Source organism: Anser cygnoides, chromosome 6 (assembly GCF_040182565.1).
Source record: "Anser cygnoides isolate HZ-2024a breed goose chromosome 6, Taihu_goose_T2T_genome, whole genome shotgun sequence".
Taxonomy (NCBI): domain Eukaryota; kingdom Metazoa; phylum Chordata; class Aves; order Anseriformes; family Anatidae; genus Anser; species Anser cygnoides.
Genome location: NC_089878.1, coordinates 17,862,346 through 17,879,254, shown reverse-complemented (window position 1 = coordinate 17,879,254; position 16,909 = coordinate 17,862,346). Strand labels below are relative to the sequence as shown.

The 16,909-nt window shown below is 35.3% G+C and overlaps 1 protein-coding gene across 1 annotated transcript in view; it reads right to left on the bottom strand.

Moving 5' to 3' along the window:
* Window positions 1–13,659, bottom strand: part of LOC106029845 (titin) — a 244,523-nt gene extending 230,864 nt beyond the window's left edge. The window contains exons 1-12 of the mRNA XM_066999168.1: window positions 13,440–13,659; window positions 11,232–11,335; window positions 7,910–8,113; window positions 6,960–7,247; window positions 6,125–6,213; window positions 5,790–6,034; window positions 4,220–4,508; window positions 3,846–3,998; window positions 3,255–3,374; window positions 2,133–2,267; window positions 1,208–1,345; window positions 599–736 (exon numbers count right to left, since the gene is read on the bottom strand). Coding sequence (XP_066855269.1) covers window positions 599–736; window positions 1,208–1,345; window positions 2,133–2,267; window positions 3,255–3,374; window positions 3,846–3,998; window positions 4,220–4,508; window positions 5,790–6,034; window positions 6,125–6,213; window positions 6,960–7,247; window positions 7,910–8,113; window positions 11,232–11,322 — 1,890 coding nt within the window. The 5' untranslated portion in view covers window positions 11,323–11,335; window positions 13,440–13,659. The remainder of the gene's footprint in view (window positions 1–598; window positions 737–1,207; window positions 1,346–2,132; window positions 2,268–3,254; window positions 3,375–3,845; window positions 3,999–4,219; window positions 4,509–5,789; window positions 6,035–6,124; window positions 6,214–6,959; window positions 7,248–7,909; window positions 8,114–11,231; window positions 11,336–13,439) is intronic.
* Between the last annotated feature and the right edge of the window lie 3,250 nt (window positions 13,660–16,909).

Below are 16,909 nucleotides of genomic sequence, written 5' to 3'. Positions count from 1 at the left end.
CAAAGTAGATAGACTTTAAGTAAAAGCTATTTGCAACTGTAGTGTTCTGCCATAGATAAGAGTTCCTAGCTGTACTACAGTAGAAAAACTTTTCTACTATGGTAATCCTACTGGAACAAAGCAGTGTCAACAAGTGTCTGATTGTCAGAAATAATAAACTGGACAGAACTGAATTGATGTTAAAGTTTTCATTGTACAAAGAACAATACAATCCCAGCCTTAATATAGATAAGTTGTTTAATCTGACAACCATAAAATTGCAAGGAATCCGCTTGTATAAAAAAAGATTTCTGAGTCAGAAATTTGGACAAGTAAACACTACTTGAAAGTCATTGGTAGTAAGTAAGCTTTCACAGAGATATCTGAATGTAGTCTTAAAAGTGGCATTTCCTAACAGGGTGAGGCATCAATCTTGGTATCACTAGAAACTTAATTAATCACACTGACTTTATTACTTGACATCAACCCACCTAACAGGCATATTATCACAAATTAATTTGAATACATTCTATTGTACTCAAGTAGGTCTTAAAAGGTGAGTTTTGCAGATAAGACAAGTTGTAACAGCGTATTTCACATCTGCAACAGCTGTATTCACCTGATCATAAGCTAGATGAATTTGTTCTTTCTTGGCTGTAATTTCTTCTCTAGTTCTGGACACTGTGACTGGTGCACTGGTTTTATCAGTGGCAATTATTTTCGGAACTACAGTAGTTTTCTTAGCTTCCTTTTTAATCTAATTATTACAGCAGAAATAAAAGTTTCAGTTATCTTGAAAGATACTTGAACAATGGAAAAGCTTTTTTGGAATGGGAACAGGGAAGGTAAATTAAGGGGTTACAACCTTGTGCACTGCAGACAGCTCTGTATTAAATGTATACTGATAAGTATTGTTACTCCCTGACACCTATTTAAATAGAAGTCATGATTTAAAAAAAAAAAAAAAGTTAAAATTCAGGAGTCAGTCAGTCCATTCCACAAGTCAGTCAAAAATAATTATGGGCATCCTATTAATGAAGGCATTTAGCAGAGGAAGAGAGGTGGAATAATATAATCTAATTAATAGCAGTCCCAAAAGTTTGTAAGTGGAATAAATCTTAGAAAAAAATGAGCTGTAAATGTATAGTTAGTATTTGTTCAGGGAAAGAAACTATTTGCATAGACTAGAGGATAACAAAACAAATAAGGTTTTTATAGTGCTATTCACCTTTTCATGGGTTATGCTCACTTGTTCTTGTTTGGTAGCAATTCCTTCTTTACTTTTCGATATTATGACCGGTGGTTTAGGTTTATCAGTGGTAATTACTACCTTAGGTACAGAAGGTTTCACATCTTCCTTTCTTATCTAGTTTTTATGGTAAAGAAAAATAATAGTAATCAATAATGTCTGTCATCAAAATTACACAGTTTTTCATGAAATTGGGACAAGATTTCAGAATGTATATCAATACAAATATCAATACAAAAAACATTACTGCTGAAATGGAATAATTCCTTTGTACAGTCCAAGTTGTACCCTATTTTACATGCTAGCTGAACCAAGTCCATTCAAAACCATTAATATATTGCATTAATCTGTGTGTGAACTACAGAAGACACTTTTGGTCAATTGTACTATATTATTGCTATGTTTTGTAGAAAAAGATTGAATAAAAATGAGTATTATTGACTTAATTTATTTCCATCAGTACATGGAACTATTTCATTGGTTACTTCAATGAACAATAGTTCCAGAATATGATCTAGCAGGTGCATTCAGTCCTCACACAAATATGAAATTCATTAAATCCATCTGAACATGTAAATAAGGATTATCCTATCATGATAATTAACCTTTACAATTATCTTCATAAATCTGCTTTCAGACGAAAAGCAAAGGTCATTAATCATCAAATGAAATTGGCAATAAAAGCTATAATCCTCACAGGACCTAGAGCTACATTCTTCCTCTGTAAACAGAGCTGATACGAATTCAGTAGATCTGGAGCAGCAAAGCTGGGCCTATATCTGGATAGGTTGTTTAATAAAGTTTTCACTTTGTGACCTCTTCATAAAGAAGCAGAGGACATCTGATGAGGAATGACGTATTATAAACTTGTTAGAGTATAAAAATCTATAACGTCTTTACTCACCTTTTCATGAGCAATGTGCACTTGCTCATGTCTGGAAGATACTTCTCTAGCTCTTGATATTCTTTCTTGTTCTTTGGCTTTGTCTGTGGCAATTATTACTGTGGGCACTGGAGTTTTCTCTGGTTCTTTTCTTACCTGGATGTTTACAAATATGGAATTTAAAATTATATATTGTTCAAAATATAAGGTATGTGATTTTCTGTAAATTTGGAAAAGAGGATACGAAAGAAAAAAAATAAACACAAAATAAAGAGAGGAAAAATGTCCAAATCTGGATTTCAAAATCATCTAGTCTGAAAACAATGCTAACAACATAAATAACCCTTTTATAAAATGTATATGCATTTAACATAAAAATCATAGAACATTGAAAAAATGCTTGTTTTGCTAGTGAAAGCAGTAATAAAAGAAATTGGATCAGAGAAAAACTGTTCTGCATCATAATCACTTTGAAAAAGTGTAGGATATTTAAAGCAAGTTTTAGGTAAGTTTCATTTTGCAAAGAAGTCCAGATGTAACCTGAACTCAAGCATGTAATTTTCTGTCCAGGTGGGTTTTTGTTTCTCAGTACTCATGGGTTACAGTTTCTTCCTCACATTTCAGCATTTCAGAATGCAAATGTAACATTTCTCTGCAAAAGCTGATATTCCATTAAATCAATTTATCTTATAAAACATATGCTAAAATAACCTGAATCCCAAATCACTTGCTAGTATTGTCAAAACTGATTTCAATGCAGAATGAGTTTTTCCTCCTTATTTTGACCCACTGTGCTGCCAACAAACAAAGCAGGCTACAAGCTTAGAAACATATGAAAATTTAACATAAAAAATAGTTTTTTTTCTAAGTTAAATTTTCAGAAAGTTATATATCACATTCTTAAGTATTAACTGTGGAAATGAAATTTAAAAAAGGAAAAAAAAAAGGAAAGACATCACCAAGGAGGGGCAGGAGAATGATAGCAATGTAAACTAGAAGAATGAAAAAATATCAAAGGAGAAAATAATTTCACTGGATGTCATTTTCATTGTTCATAGGCTTGTCTTCTTCATATTTGGTTTTTTTTTTTTTTTTTTTCAAATAAGATAGGGTATGAAAATTGTGGGTAACATCTGTATTCACCTTTTCATGAGAGATGTGCCTTTGTTCTTGTGAAGTAACAATTCCTTCTCTAGATCTTGATATTACTGTTTGTTTTGTAGCTCTATCACTGGTAAGTACTACCGTTGCCTCCTTTCTCATCTGATTTTTGTAGTAACAGACAAACAAAAAACCAAAGCCTTAAAATTAATTTTAACAAATTGATCATGAAAAGAAGGAAAAATAAGATAGGAATGCAAGTGAAGGAAAAATACTAAGGGAGAATTATTTTATTTCTAGTGGGGAAAGTATAAATAAGACATTAGAGGAAAGACTTCATCAGGGTATGAAAAATGTTAGAAAATAACTGACAAGGGAAAATACAGGATCACTTTCATAGAAGGCATTCTTAAACTTAGAAAAAGTTTAAGAATAATTAGTTCAATCCTGCTATGAAGGGAAGTGATGGAATAAGTGATCCATGAGCATTCCTTTACAGTCCAGATGCTCTATATGAGTATGCATGCTTTTGTGGTAATAGCTTGTTAATTCTTCACATTGAATCATGCTTTGTTTGCATGTTGGATGAAGGGATAAAGGGGAAATCATTGAATGTCTGTGTTCTACTTCTACCTGCTCCTGAACAGGCTGAACATGTACTGCAGTCATTGCTGTCCTTTTAGCAGTTTGTTCTACAACACTTGGAGCTGGCTCTCTCACCATGGCTTGATCCACAGCAGCAACAACTGTAGCAACAGCTGCTGTTTTTTCACTGTCCTTTCTCACCTAAATTAGTCACATCAGAAGACATTTCTTCATGTTTTGCATACACTCAAAAGAAGCACAAAACAAGTACATAGAAAGAACACTGCAGTCAAACAAAGATTTGCAGCAGGACTCTCTCAACAGCAGTTACACCCAAGTCTTTATACACAGCCTCTCAGATTCAGCAGTAGTGAGTCCACACACAGAGCAAAAACAATGTTCTTTCCAAAAATAGACTTTACCTCTTTAGCACTAGCTGCAACCTCACCAGCGGTGCCACCACTAAAGGTAACTTGTTCTTGGACCCCGTATCTCCCCTCCCATCTTTCTTCTGTTCTTATTTGGGTAGCACTTGTAGATACTCTGGTTTCCTTCACCTGGGCTTCAGTGGTTGCACTGTATCCTTCCTGTTTCCAAGGAGGAAGGACTTCAGCCCCAGCTGTTGTCACTACCTGTGTTTTACGGATTGGCGATGGAGATTTCACTGGTCTAATAGGAGAGGTGGAGATTCTTCCAGCAGGAGAAACGGACCTAATGACAAGATATAGTATTAATATAGTGTAATAAATTAAGCTTTTGAGATGCTACACTTGAAAATTACATACACCTATTTTTAAAATTATACCTAATGTGTATTCTTTTCCTACTCATCACTATAACCACATTGTTTTAGTAGCTTAGATTTCCAAGTTGAAATAAGGGCAAATCTCAAAGTGCATTTCACACAAGCACATATATTTAAATATAAAAATATATTATTAGTCTCTATTTCCTCTGTCTTCGTTCTCCTAATAGGAATGACATAAAAGGCCTTTTCAAAATGCTTTCACAGGCTTTCTAACTTACATTTTCTTGGAGATATTATGCCTCATTTCCCAGATAACGTTCATAAATGTTGCACTACTGTTACAGCAGTAGGGGGCAGCAGCATCACATTAACTTTTAGATTTATTTCCTAATGTAATGGTCTAGGAGTGGTTTGACTAGCATAGCAGAACGGGACTTCTAGTTCCACATGCACTCTAGATGGCGCTATTGAATTATTCTTTCACCTAGCGTCTTTGTTATTGGTAGCTAGCCTCAATTCATTTTTGTCTGTACTTGCAAGTTATTCTCATTGGGGCAAAATTCATCAGCACATCTAGTATTGGCAATTTAGATGGGGTTCTGCTGAGCTTGGAGATATTGCTTTGGGATGCTGGGACTACAGGACTTCTGAAACAATTATCTCTTTACCTGTCTCTCAGCATACACCTACCAGGGTCTCCCAGACCACAGGTCCTGCTCTTCAAATCACTCACCTTCCTCCTCAAGACCCTTTACACAGCAGAGCTAGATTTCATTTTCCATAACCACATTCACCCTGCCTACATTCCAAACGTGATTTCTGAAGTCATTACGAGCACATACATTGAACATTTTTAATATATTCTTCCATTCTGTTTGCCACTCATCAAAGTGTCATTGCTCTTTTCTCTGTTTGTATAAAATAATCATCAAAGGACAACTGCCCAACTGTTTTCTTCTTTCATCACGAGCCTGGAGCTTTGTGTGCTTCTTCAGTTGTATGTAAAATAGCCAAAAGGGATTTATTCTCTAAACGAATTTCTTCTTCCATATGGGATTGAAAATTTACAGAAGGGAGGTACATACTTCTTTTTTAGCAATGTCAAATACAGCATTTTATAACTCACAGTCAGAATAAACTCATAGTCGATATTAAGTCAGTGTATTTTCATTTCTCTCAATTGCATTTCTGCTGGTGGTGGAAGTGATTCAAAACCTATTATTTGAAAGAATAATGAGGTTTACCTTACTGGTGAGGGTGTTGGTGCTCTGACATGTCTTACAGGTGATGGTGATTGTCTTACAGGTGACGGTGATTGCTGTCGTGCCATTTGAGCTTTTGCAGCAATTATTGGTGGGGTTGGTGATTTTGATGTAGGTCTGGGAGGCATTCGTGGAGGTGCTTTGTGTGGGAGCTGTTGGGCTGTTGCACCTTCTATGACCATTTCAACACTTGTAAGTGATCTGGCATCAAAGTGGGTTTCAATCTTCTGCAATGAAACCAAGAAAAAAAGTCTGAGATACTGTAGACATAATCATTCACGTTTAAGCTTTACCTCCTTTGTTTTTGAAGAGTATACCTTTTCAATTCTGGCTTGTCTTGTTTGTGAAATCTGAGCAGTCGAAACAATTGTCTTTGTCTTTTTAGCAGGAACGGCTTCTTCCTCACCTTTTGGAAGAGAAAATATGGTCAGGAGAATTGCATATGGCAACAATAAATATTTGCAGAAATAAATGAATGGTCAATTTATATAAAAATGTATATAAACAACGGAGAAAGAATAAAGCAGTCATCTGTTTTTCCTGCAATATCCATAGAATGATAATTGTGAAAAAAAAATCAAAATAATATTTGTCTTTCTGAATTACTATGTCATTAGAACATACATAAATAAAAACACATTTATTGCAGATTCTTCAGAATCAGTCCTGGACCCCACATGACTATACAGGCAATCTGGAAGTCTAACAAAGATGAAATCCAAGTGAGGCTTCTCTGGGTAGAATGATTCAGTATTATAATTCTCCTCTAAGAACATTTGTCATTTTTACCCAGCTTACTTACAAGACCATGTACAGTTATGTAGGGTAATATATCTATTTTACCAAAGCCAGATTAAAAATATAACCTTGATAAATATGCTGAACAAAGAGAGAACAACAGAAACTATTCCACTCTTGATTCTCTCTATGGTATTCCTCAGATTAAAGAAGACCTATGTTGGATAAAGGGTCCTTTTAAATTCTCAGACAACAACCTTTGGCAAATTTCACCAGAGAATGCTTTTTTATAAGAAATTAGTAACTCTTGAGAAAGAAGTTTTAAATTAATTTTGATGTAGTGGTGCATTATAATGGTACCATTATAACAACAAATACTCTTATTTTTATACTTTGTAATCTCAGCTTCATTACCTTGAATCAGCAATTCAGCTGTTGAAGTAGCACGTCCCATGTTATTTGTGGCATTTACTGAATAGGTACCGGAGTCTTCAGGATATGCTTCTGCAATTATTAGGCTATAAAGGTCTCCTTCTTGTAAAATTTGAAAATCGGGGGAGCTTTGAATTTCTACTCCATCCCGATAAAACTTCACCACAGGTGTAGGGATTCCAGTCACTCTCACGTCAAGACGGACTTGACTTCCCTGCCTTGCAGTCATGCTCTGTAGTCGTTGTGAGAAGTTTGGTGGAGCTGTTGCAGCTGCAGTTTTATTGAAGAAATAAATAGAAAATAATAACTTAAGTTTAAAAGAATTATAAGGGCTAGGTATTTTCTTTACTATAAGCGCACAAGGTCTATTTCTCCTTCATGTGCTACTGACAGAGACCTTCTCGAATATTCAAAACATTAGAAGTTGATTTGCCAAAGCACAAGCACCCTTAACTTTTTTCCATATGTTTAACATTTCTGTTATTTCTGATTACGTCCATGATTAGAAATGTTTCTAGAATTAGAAGTACATTGATTATAACCACAGAGGGTGTCTGACTCTATAAGTGAGTTACTCTTCTAAATATCATTGAGGGTTCCATTCTGCAGAACTTTATCCTTCTTCTATGACTGGTTTGAATGTAGTCAATACGACAGATCAGATGAGTAGTAGTATACAGGGGTAGGACAGATGTTTGTAATTCTGATTAAGAGTTTACAAAATGAAGATTATACAGTTAAAGTGTGAAGGATGCTATTATAAATTATCGGTGAGGATATATGCTGAAGTCTAGGCTGCTTGAGAAAAAATTTTTTTTTTTTTATTTCTTTGCTGATCATCCAACCTTTTTCATCATCTGTGACACTTCTGCTATTGCTCCCTTTCTCACGTTACTAGCAGAGAGGAACATCTTTTTTTAGCTGCCTGATACCTGTTACAAGTAGCTCAGCAGTACTAGTGGCTTGCCCAGATCCATTGGTGGCTTGTACGGTGTATCTTCCACTGTTTGCTTCTGTCACGGTGGGGATCACCAGTTTAGCGCGGCCATCACTAAACGAGATCTGCACACCAGGCAGAGTTGCAGAAGAGAGAACCTGGCCATCCCGATACCAGCTCACCTCAGGAACTGGGAAACCTAGAGAAAAAGAGAAATTGAGATTGAGATTCTATGAAATCCTGTATGTCCCAAACCACCAAAATACTTGATCATGCATACACAGTTACAGCAATGGCATAGGCACAGATTTATGATTATACCTCCAGTGACACAATAGTAAAGGAAATTCTTTTTTAGAAAAGACTTTAAAATACATAGAACATTAGGATAAGGGCACTGGCAACTGCATTCAGGAAATTGCTTGAATAAGGAGTGGACTGCAGTTTCTGGCGATCCTGTTGAGGAAGGACTGTAGTCACACTAGATGTTTAGGAAAGTTTTACTCGTAGCTGAAAAACATTTTTACACACATGTAAAATATAAACACAAACACACTGAATGAGAAAATGCAGCTAATATTAGAGGAGATTAGAAATTAAGGTAGTGAATTTCTTGAAATATTGTCAACATCTTTTATTTTCTTTATGCGGCATCATGATTAGTGAACACGGGTTTGTGGGGTAAATCAAACAAGGGAAATATTTTTTAAATATGAGGCTATTTTGATTTCTCAAAGTGTCATGTTCAAGGGATCCAAAGTTAGAAGCCATTTTGAAACTCTGAACCTGAGTTCCATGCCACAAAGCTTGGGTACTAAAAGATACAATCAACTTCAGATTATTGCTATTTTTGCCTGGTTTATATGGAGTAGGGATTTACTTTTATACATACCATATTACACTATGACTTAAGTTTTTTTGAGATTTATTGCTAAAAAAGAAGAATATGAGCATGAAGTGTCTCAGCTTTACTGTTTAAGAAGTTGAATTCTATTAAATTGTCCTGACAATGATGTAAGTGATGGGAATTGCCAACCTATAACCTACATATATATGTGCTGCTTTTAACAGTATGTGGAATGTAAAGAGTGCTTGCATTGGGTAATACAACAAAATATTGGTTCAAAGAAAGTCAAGCAGAGTACTCATTAATTCTTTAAAAAGCAAAAACAAAACAAAACAAACAAAGAAACAGAACTTCTTGATCAGTACTGTGAAGACATGAGGATGGGCACAGTTCTAACACCTGCTGCACTGCAGACCTTCTTGACAGTGACATGCTGTCTCATTTCCCCTCAGCCACTGCTCACCCGGTAGAGCTACCCCTATGATTATGCACCAGCTGCTCCAGCATTTGCTGCTTCCGAATCATGGGGTTTGAGTGTGCTGTGCTTTCTGAGTGCATAGAGAAAGACTGGATATTTTTATCAGGTATCAATCCTCTGCAATATGGCACTTAATGCACAGTCTGATACCATACAGTACAGTTTCACCTTACAGATCACAAAATTGCATCTCAGGCAGTTGCTAAACTCTTCGTGGTATTCCTAGATTAACCGGGCTTTTCACATTCAAATGGCAGCTCTGTATTAATACTTAACATTGCCCTTTATATATGAGTCATCAGAGATAAACCAAAAGTTTGAATTTCAAGTTCCTAATAGTTCGTGACTGATGGGAAGGACAGACTAATGCAGCAGGAATAAAGCTGTGTAGGCCATTATTAACACAATTAGTTCAAGAAAGAAAACTGTCACTTTTTATGCATTAGAAAAACTAAACCACAGTCCAATTTGTCAATCTTGGTGAATGCTTTTTGTGCAGAAGTATTCCAAAATACCACAGTGTGTGTAAGATCTGATGAGAGATATCCTCACATGAGATTTGGAACTAAAATAAAAATATGGTAAATATGGTATATACAGTTAGAAAAAATACAATATCTTCTCAAAGTAGGAAAATCAAGTTCCCTAAGTACTCCATGATATTACACAAATGAAAAGAGCTGAAATCACACATTGAGCCATAATATTAGCATCCTAACTGTTTCTGATGGCATATTTATGTATTTGTTTGTAATGGTCAGTGGATTTATTTGATAAAAGTTTTTCATATAAATGTACAGACAACAAGAGAGGGTGAGGACAATTAACTGAAAGATAGACGACCAAACAGCAAAAAATGACATGAAAAAATATCACAGATTTAGTCTTCAGAAATGAAGGTGTTCAAACACCTTGTGTGAATCAGTGCTGGCCAAAGGGTCCAAGTGATGAATCACAGTGGACCATAGATGTCAGTGGTTTATAGCTGGACAGATCATGTGTTTGCACCTGTCACAGAGCATCTGTGTAGTTCCAGACTCAGAAGAGTATTTTATGGTATGTGGATCATCACATTGCTAATGCCTGTAAGACAGTATAATTCCCTCAGCAAGACATGTGCCTTTTCTACTTAGTCATTGCTGAGGTCAGAGACACACTTAGAACAGTGTTGGTTATCTGGTAATGTTGTCTCAGGGTTTGAATGTTTGTTTTGTTTTTTTTCCACATGCTAGGGTGTTTTCATTTTGTGTGGATTGGCAAAAAGAATTAAATAAAATTATATAAATATATATATAAAATGAGGGTGCATCTTCAAATTGCAATAACAACTTAGATTATATTAATCCAGAATTGTACTACTATCATGATCAATATAAACCTCTACTGCCTAGCAAATTAGAGTTTGCTACTCTCTTCATTGGCCATGTGAACCTAGAGTTTGTGCTTCTAACCTGTCAGAACTCTGAAATTAACTAAACTCAAGGGCACAGAAGGAGAAGCATGCCCTAACCAAAATAAGGCTTAGCACTAGGTCAACGAAGAACTGGCACTTGCCCTCACTTTTGCACCTTGGTTTCTCATTCCGTCTCATTATCACCCAAGCAAGACTACTTTCTGCATCAATATGAAGGTCCCTAATTTGAACAGTACCCATTTTTCTGTATATACATTTTTTATGCTATTTTCCCCCAGTTTTGACAACTGTAACATACATGAGAACTTGCAATACCAGTCTCATTGGCAGGATGATTGGCTATTGACTGGGAACCATTGTAACTTTGTAAAGTATGTTTGTGGAAATCTGACAGCACCTCACAGAACCAACCGGTACTGTCTGAGGGGATGCATTCATATTTCAACGTATTTCAACTGATCTTTACCCATTCAGATTATGAGCTATGACAAGTGTTTTCATTTGTCTTCCACAGCATAAATGTTATCAACCACAATAATAATAAAAATTAATCTTGCAAGAATGAAGCAAAACCTTACCACTAATATGAGCCTCAAAGGTTGCGGCACTACCCTCCAATGCCACAACACTTTGTAACGGCTGCGTAAATGTTGGTGCTTTTGTCGTCATCTTTACAGGCACTCTGAAAGCAACAAAAACAAAATTAGATTTCACTGGTCATATTGCTACTCTGCACACATTCTTCTTGCTAGATATTAGAAATGTCTGTACTCATAATAATTCACACTTATCAGTTTTAAATCACATTGACCTGGTGAAAGGGGAAAAGGGGAAAAATGTAGGTTTTGAAAAGTTGTATAGCAAGTTAATCTTAGGGCACGCTTAGCTGAGTTGGATGTGAAACGTATATTTAGTAAAGCTGTGAATTGGCATTACAAATGTGCAGCAGAAGTTCTGCCTGACTCATTGTGTGACCTTGTACAGGTCATCTAGTCTCTATTTCTCCATTAATCTCCCTTATCTAAAGAGAAAACAATCTCTATGTAAAAGTTCTTTGATATGATCTGAAAATATTTTGTTAGTGCAAATTATTTGCATTCTGCAGTGGGAAGAGAACTAGGTCAGTAAGCAGCAACTTAACATGTGAAGGTCTAAAATCTATTTTGGCTTTTAATAATTAAAAAGTTGCCAGCAGGCTCTCTTTGAAATCCAGTCTGTAAGGAACTAATAATTTCATTTTACACAGAACCATGCAGATAAAACTATTCTTTCTTAGAGAGTATCTCAGTGGAATTTTGAATATGGGGAGACAACCACCTTCGAAATGTGAGCTAGGGTATAAGGTAGCCACTGACACTGATGGTTTGAACAACTGCAGACCCATGTGAAATCTGAAAGAAAAATAGTTTGCCTTCTCTTATGCCACTAGATCCTACTTTGAAATAGCATACTGCTACTAAAAAAAGTTTCTATCAGAAGTATTTTACATTTGCACGAACATATTTATTCAGTGATGTTAAACTCAAGGTTTTAAATTTGCAGTTTTTTAAAACTTAGCTAGTATCTTAATATCATATATCTAAGTTACAATTTTTCTCATTAAAAAAATACTCCTCTGAGCATATCATGTTTTACTAAAAAATGGTTAACCTCATAATCTTTTCAAATTAATCTTACACATTTACTGGTGTTTACTTTGACTTTTGTACCTGATTTTGTGTCAGTTCCAGACTTCAAGATTAATGAGAAGGTGAAGTTCCTTTCACAACAAGCCACATTTACGCTACTTTTCAAAGGGGTGAAAATTTTTCATGACAAGTTCTCTCATTGAAATCAGTGGATATTATATTGGGATTTTGACCTGCTTTTTATTGCCCCTACTAGTTATCTGGATACTTGTTCAAGCTTGACAGAGAACAGCCTTCTATCAAACTTTTCAGCTTCAAGGGAGAAAATGTGTTAAAATTAGATAGAAATGGCCAACAGTTTGTCCTAGCACAATGGCAGTTTTCTGAAAGGAAGGTGAAAAAAAATATCTCTCACATGTAATTCACTGAGATCTACTTCCGTTACAACTGTAGGTTTTGAACCTCAGCTAAAATACATAGAAATTAGCTTACAATATAAATAAACAGTATGAAAGCTTATACATAAATTTGAAGACATTAGAATAGATTAGAAATCATTTAATTAAGTATAATTGTCATTGAGTTCACATAAAATTTATGTATTTCACTGTCTAGGCAAATTTTGGTGATGAAGATCTGATCTTATAAGGCTTTTCATACAATTAGGATTGGAAGTATGCATCTGAAATGTCATGTTCCAGAAATAACCTTCCCAGATATGAATGACAACAGACAAGTGTTCCAGAGCTGCCATGTAATTGATACCTTAGCAGTTGATTCCCTTAAAAAGTCATCAGCGCTTAGCTGATACCATATGCATTTTATCAGAGCTATTCTTGGAGCTTCTCAGTTTATCTCTTGGTGGCATAACCTTGAACACTCGGACCAGAAAGGAGTTTTTAATTTAAGCAGATGTTTCCATGCACTTTTCAAACCTTAATTTAAATCAACTTTAACAACATTCTGTAAAAACTTTTTTACTGAACATTATCAAAATTTACCCCCTGAAATTTAAAACATAATCTTTTTAGAGAATTTATTTGATCCATGTCCATAGTCTGAAATCTATACCCCATATGAGCAAACACAGATAGTAGACCACATTAGGCTTATTGACTGATAAAATACTTGTTACTTTAGGAGAAATGTGTTACTAACCTGATCTCTCAAAGTGCCTGTAGGAGTGGGCTAAGCCCAACGAAATCTTCTTGAACGACGTCCTTATCCAGAGTAAGGTTTTTTTAGACAATCCCAGCATGAGAATTGTAGAGCCTCTAACCATAAAAACAAAACTACACAGTCTTGACAGTGTAGTTTTGTTTTTGCAATCCCTACACCCGAGGCGAGGCGGGGAATGCACGACTGCTCAGAAGTGCTAACATAGTTGTTTTACTTTATATACCCCAGCTCTGCTGACAGGTCTACATCACCATACCAGTAACAATTCTGATTGGTTTCCTAAAAGAAAGTATCCTGTGAGAGGGGACCTGCTCTATGTAACCATACACCACCTGTTGGTTTGATTGACAATACTAATTTTAGAAGCACAGAAGGGATTCACTGAAGAAACAGCATCTGTTCCAAAGATTTTGATTTATAATTCAGTTTGGTTTATAATGTACAATTTAGAAGCCATTGCAAATTTCCTAAGTTATAAGCACAAGAGGAAAAATTAATAAGAACTTTGGCAGAGGACATAGGCAAGTCAGTAGTAGTCATGTCAGTGAGATTTAGCCTTACTTTCTTGCCTTATAAAACGTACAAGAAACTACCAAATGCATCTGTCAATCACCAGACTAAATAAGTAAACTGATCTCAGACATGTGGCCGTATGCTATTAGAATATAGTTTAAATGCATGTTTGTTTATTTGTTTTTTCCCCATAACAGTAAATTGTAAAATTGTATTTGCGAATGTATAGATTTGACTATTGATTCTTTTTATTTCCTTTATGATTTTTCTGTTGGATATTCCAAGCAGTTGAGCTTAAACACTAGTATCCAGAGTGCAGAAGTAAAAACTTGGTGAGCATAATTCAACATAGATAACTACGGTAACTGCTTAAAAAGTAGATTTTAAGTCTAACATTTTTTTTCTAGACCTGTGGTGGCCTCGTGCATACTGAAGATTTAATCTTTCATGGACTAGCATATTAGTTTGCAAACTTCCACTGCTGCAGCTTCTCCAGTCTGTGCAGCTAATTGTACTGTTAGATTGGTTCCCTCAGAAATAGTGGTCAGAATTAGAAGAGTGTTCTTGTCTATAGCTGGGAGTTTTATCACCACAGCTCCACATCTCCCTGTTTAAATTATTGTTGTCTTATTCAAAGATCCATTTCTTTCCCTATAAAACTGAATATATCTAACTCATGTAGCAAACTCTTTAAGCACATAATTGTCTCATAAGACTATTTATGTGGTTAAAGTCAAGCTTGTGCTTAGCCTTTTTGGTAAGTGGCTGTGTGCTTTTACCAAGATCCACACTGAAAATGATCCCCTGAGCACATCCCTGAGAGCTATCTTTATAATAGGTTTGCTCCCACTAAGGAAGGAAGGAGATCAACAGCTTCATAGTACCAATCCCATCTCTCAACCAAAAGGCTCTAGTAGTGCAAAATGCCAAAAATTAAGAAAAGTACAACTGGGAAAGGCAGTATAAAAAGAATACCTAGAAAATTAAACACAGTTGGAGTTTTGTAATACCAGCTAAACTTGTGTTTGAAAGTGATCTGAAGAAACTTTCAGCAAGAGCTCCAGAAACTGCCAACAACAGAGACCACCACCACTATAGTTCTTGTGAAGGGTGTTACACTATGGCTAACAGATCTGAAATAAACGAGAAAGGACATACTGCTGTGGTCTCTGCCCTTCAGTTTATCCATCTGTACTACAGTGGTCTCTGCCCTTTAAATTATCCATCCCTCAACATCAACTGGCATGCAGCAGTGACGAGCAACAGAAACTGGAATAGCCTCTTATACTGGTACCATCTAGACTCTTGCAGAGGTTAAAAGTCAGAGTACTATGCCTCATATTTGACTTCTGGTGCAAGTAGATGTCAGAGAACCTAATTTGTCTGCATAAGACTTAGCATGATAACAAATGCACCTCATTAGCAGAGAGGAAAAGTTGTCTTCTACTAAAGGATACAGAATGTCTGAAGAAATCTGTGTAAAGGTCTGACTCTAAATAGAGATGCTTAAATAACAGATGGCATTTTTTTCTGTACTTGAACACTCAAATATTCAGTGAAACATCAACTTGGAGAAAACACAATCTAAAATCTGCAAATTTAACAATTAAAAAAGAAAAAAGCCAGCTTATTCATGATGTCTAAGTCAAATAAACAATGAAAATGTTTATGAAATTGTGATAATTTCTAAGTGAGAGAAATGTGAAAACTGTCACTTTTGTAGATGAGATGGCCAGAAGTTCAATTTTTGCAATTTCAATCAAGTCAGCAACAATTGCTAACAATAGACATTTATAAGAAAAAGCATTGTACTGTATTCAAATATATAAACAGAATATTCTGGATTTTTAATAAAAGTCCCTTCCCATTTTTTTTCCCAGAAGGTTTACATTGCCTTTGATCACTACTAAATCTATTTGCATCCTAATAAAAGTTTGTACTTTCTCAACTTTTTCTTTTGTTGGTGGATTCAGAAATGAGATCAGTGAAATATTTCTTTCATGCTCTTAAGGAAATATGAATAATTTGCATCCCATGCTTTAACAGACGGTCAGCCCAGTGTGATTTCTGCATGCTTAGTGTCACATAGTGTATCTACAATACAAAGGCGAAGGATGAGTTCAATGTTCACACTGTGTAGCAAAGACATTGCTAATAAAAACATGACATTATTTCTTTGCTTCAGGATCAAGGAAAAATTAGATCAAGATAACGACGAAGATATTTTTTTTCACAAGCAGACAGAAAAACTGGGGATTATTATTCAAGTTTCAGCATTTGCTTCAGGCTGCTATTATTTTAAGTAGAAACTATTTATTGTCAATGTTACTACAGTATATATATTACACTGTAAGCCAACAATACACTAGAGAAATAGCAGGTAATGTTAAACATAATGAAACATTGCGGTATGGATACCAACAACCATTTTGTATGTGATTCACCTTGTTCAATTCTAATAATCCCATTGACTTGGTGAGCATAGCTAAACAAAAGAAACAATTACTTGAGTAGGCCCACATGAAGGTAGCTTGAAAGCTCAGTACTAATAGAGCTTAGAAACAAAATCTTTCTTTCTAAAATACTGAAAGCTTCAAATAGCTGCTTGGGCAAGTTTTAAATTTACTTCAGTTCCAGTGAAATGAAAATTCCTAGTTTGATTTAAAACAACAACAAAAAAAAAACATAATTTTTCTTTATAATTTCTTAAACAGCAGTGGTTTGCTATGTGCTGCAGCTGCAAAGCCAATATAACATAAACCCTGCTTTCTTTCCTAGGGTTCTGTTCATTGGTCTACAGGTTAATTTGCAAACTGCATGGAAAGAACCAGTATTTGTTTCATTTCCTTCTCTACTTCTATTTTCCCTTGGTTCTTTCATAATTTTTGTCCTTTCCTACGCGATGTGTTTTATACCTCCTTCTGTATACTATTTTC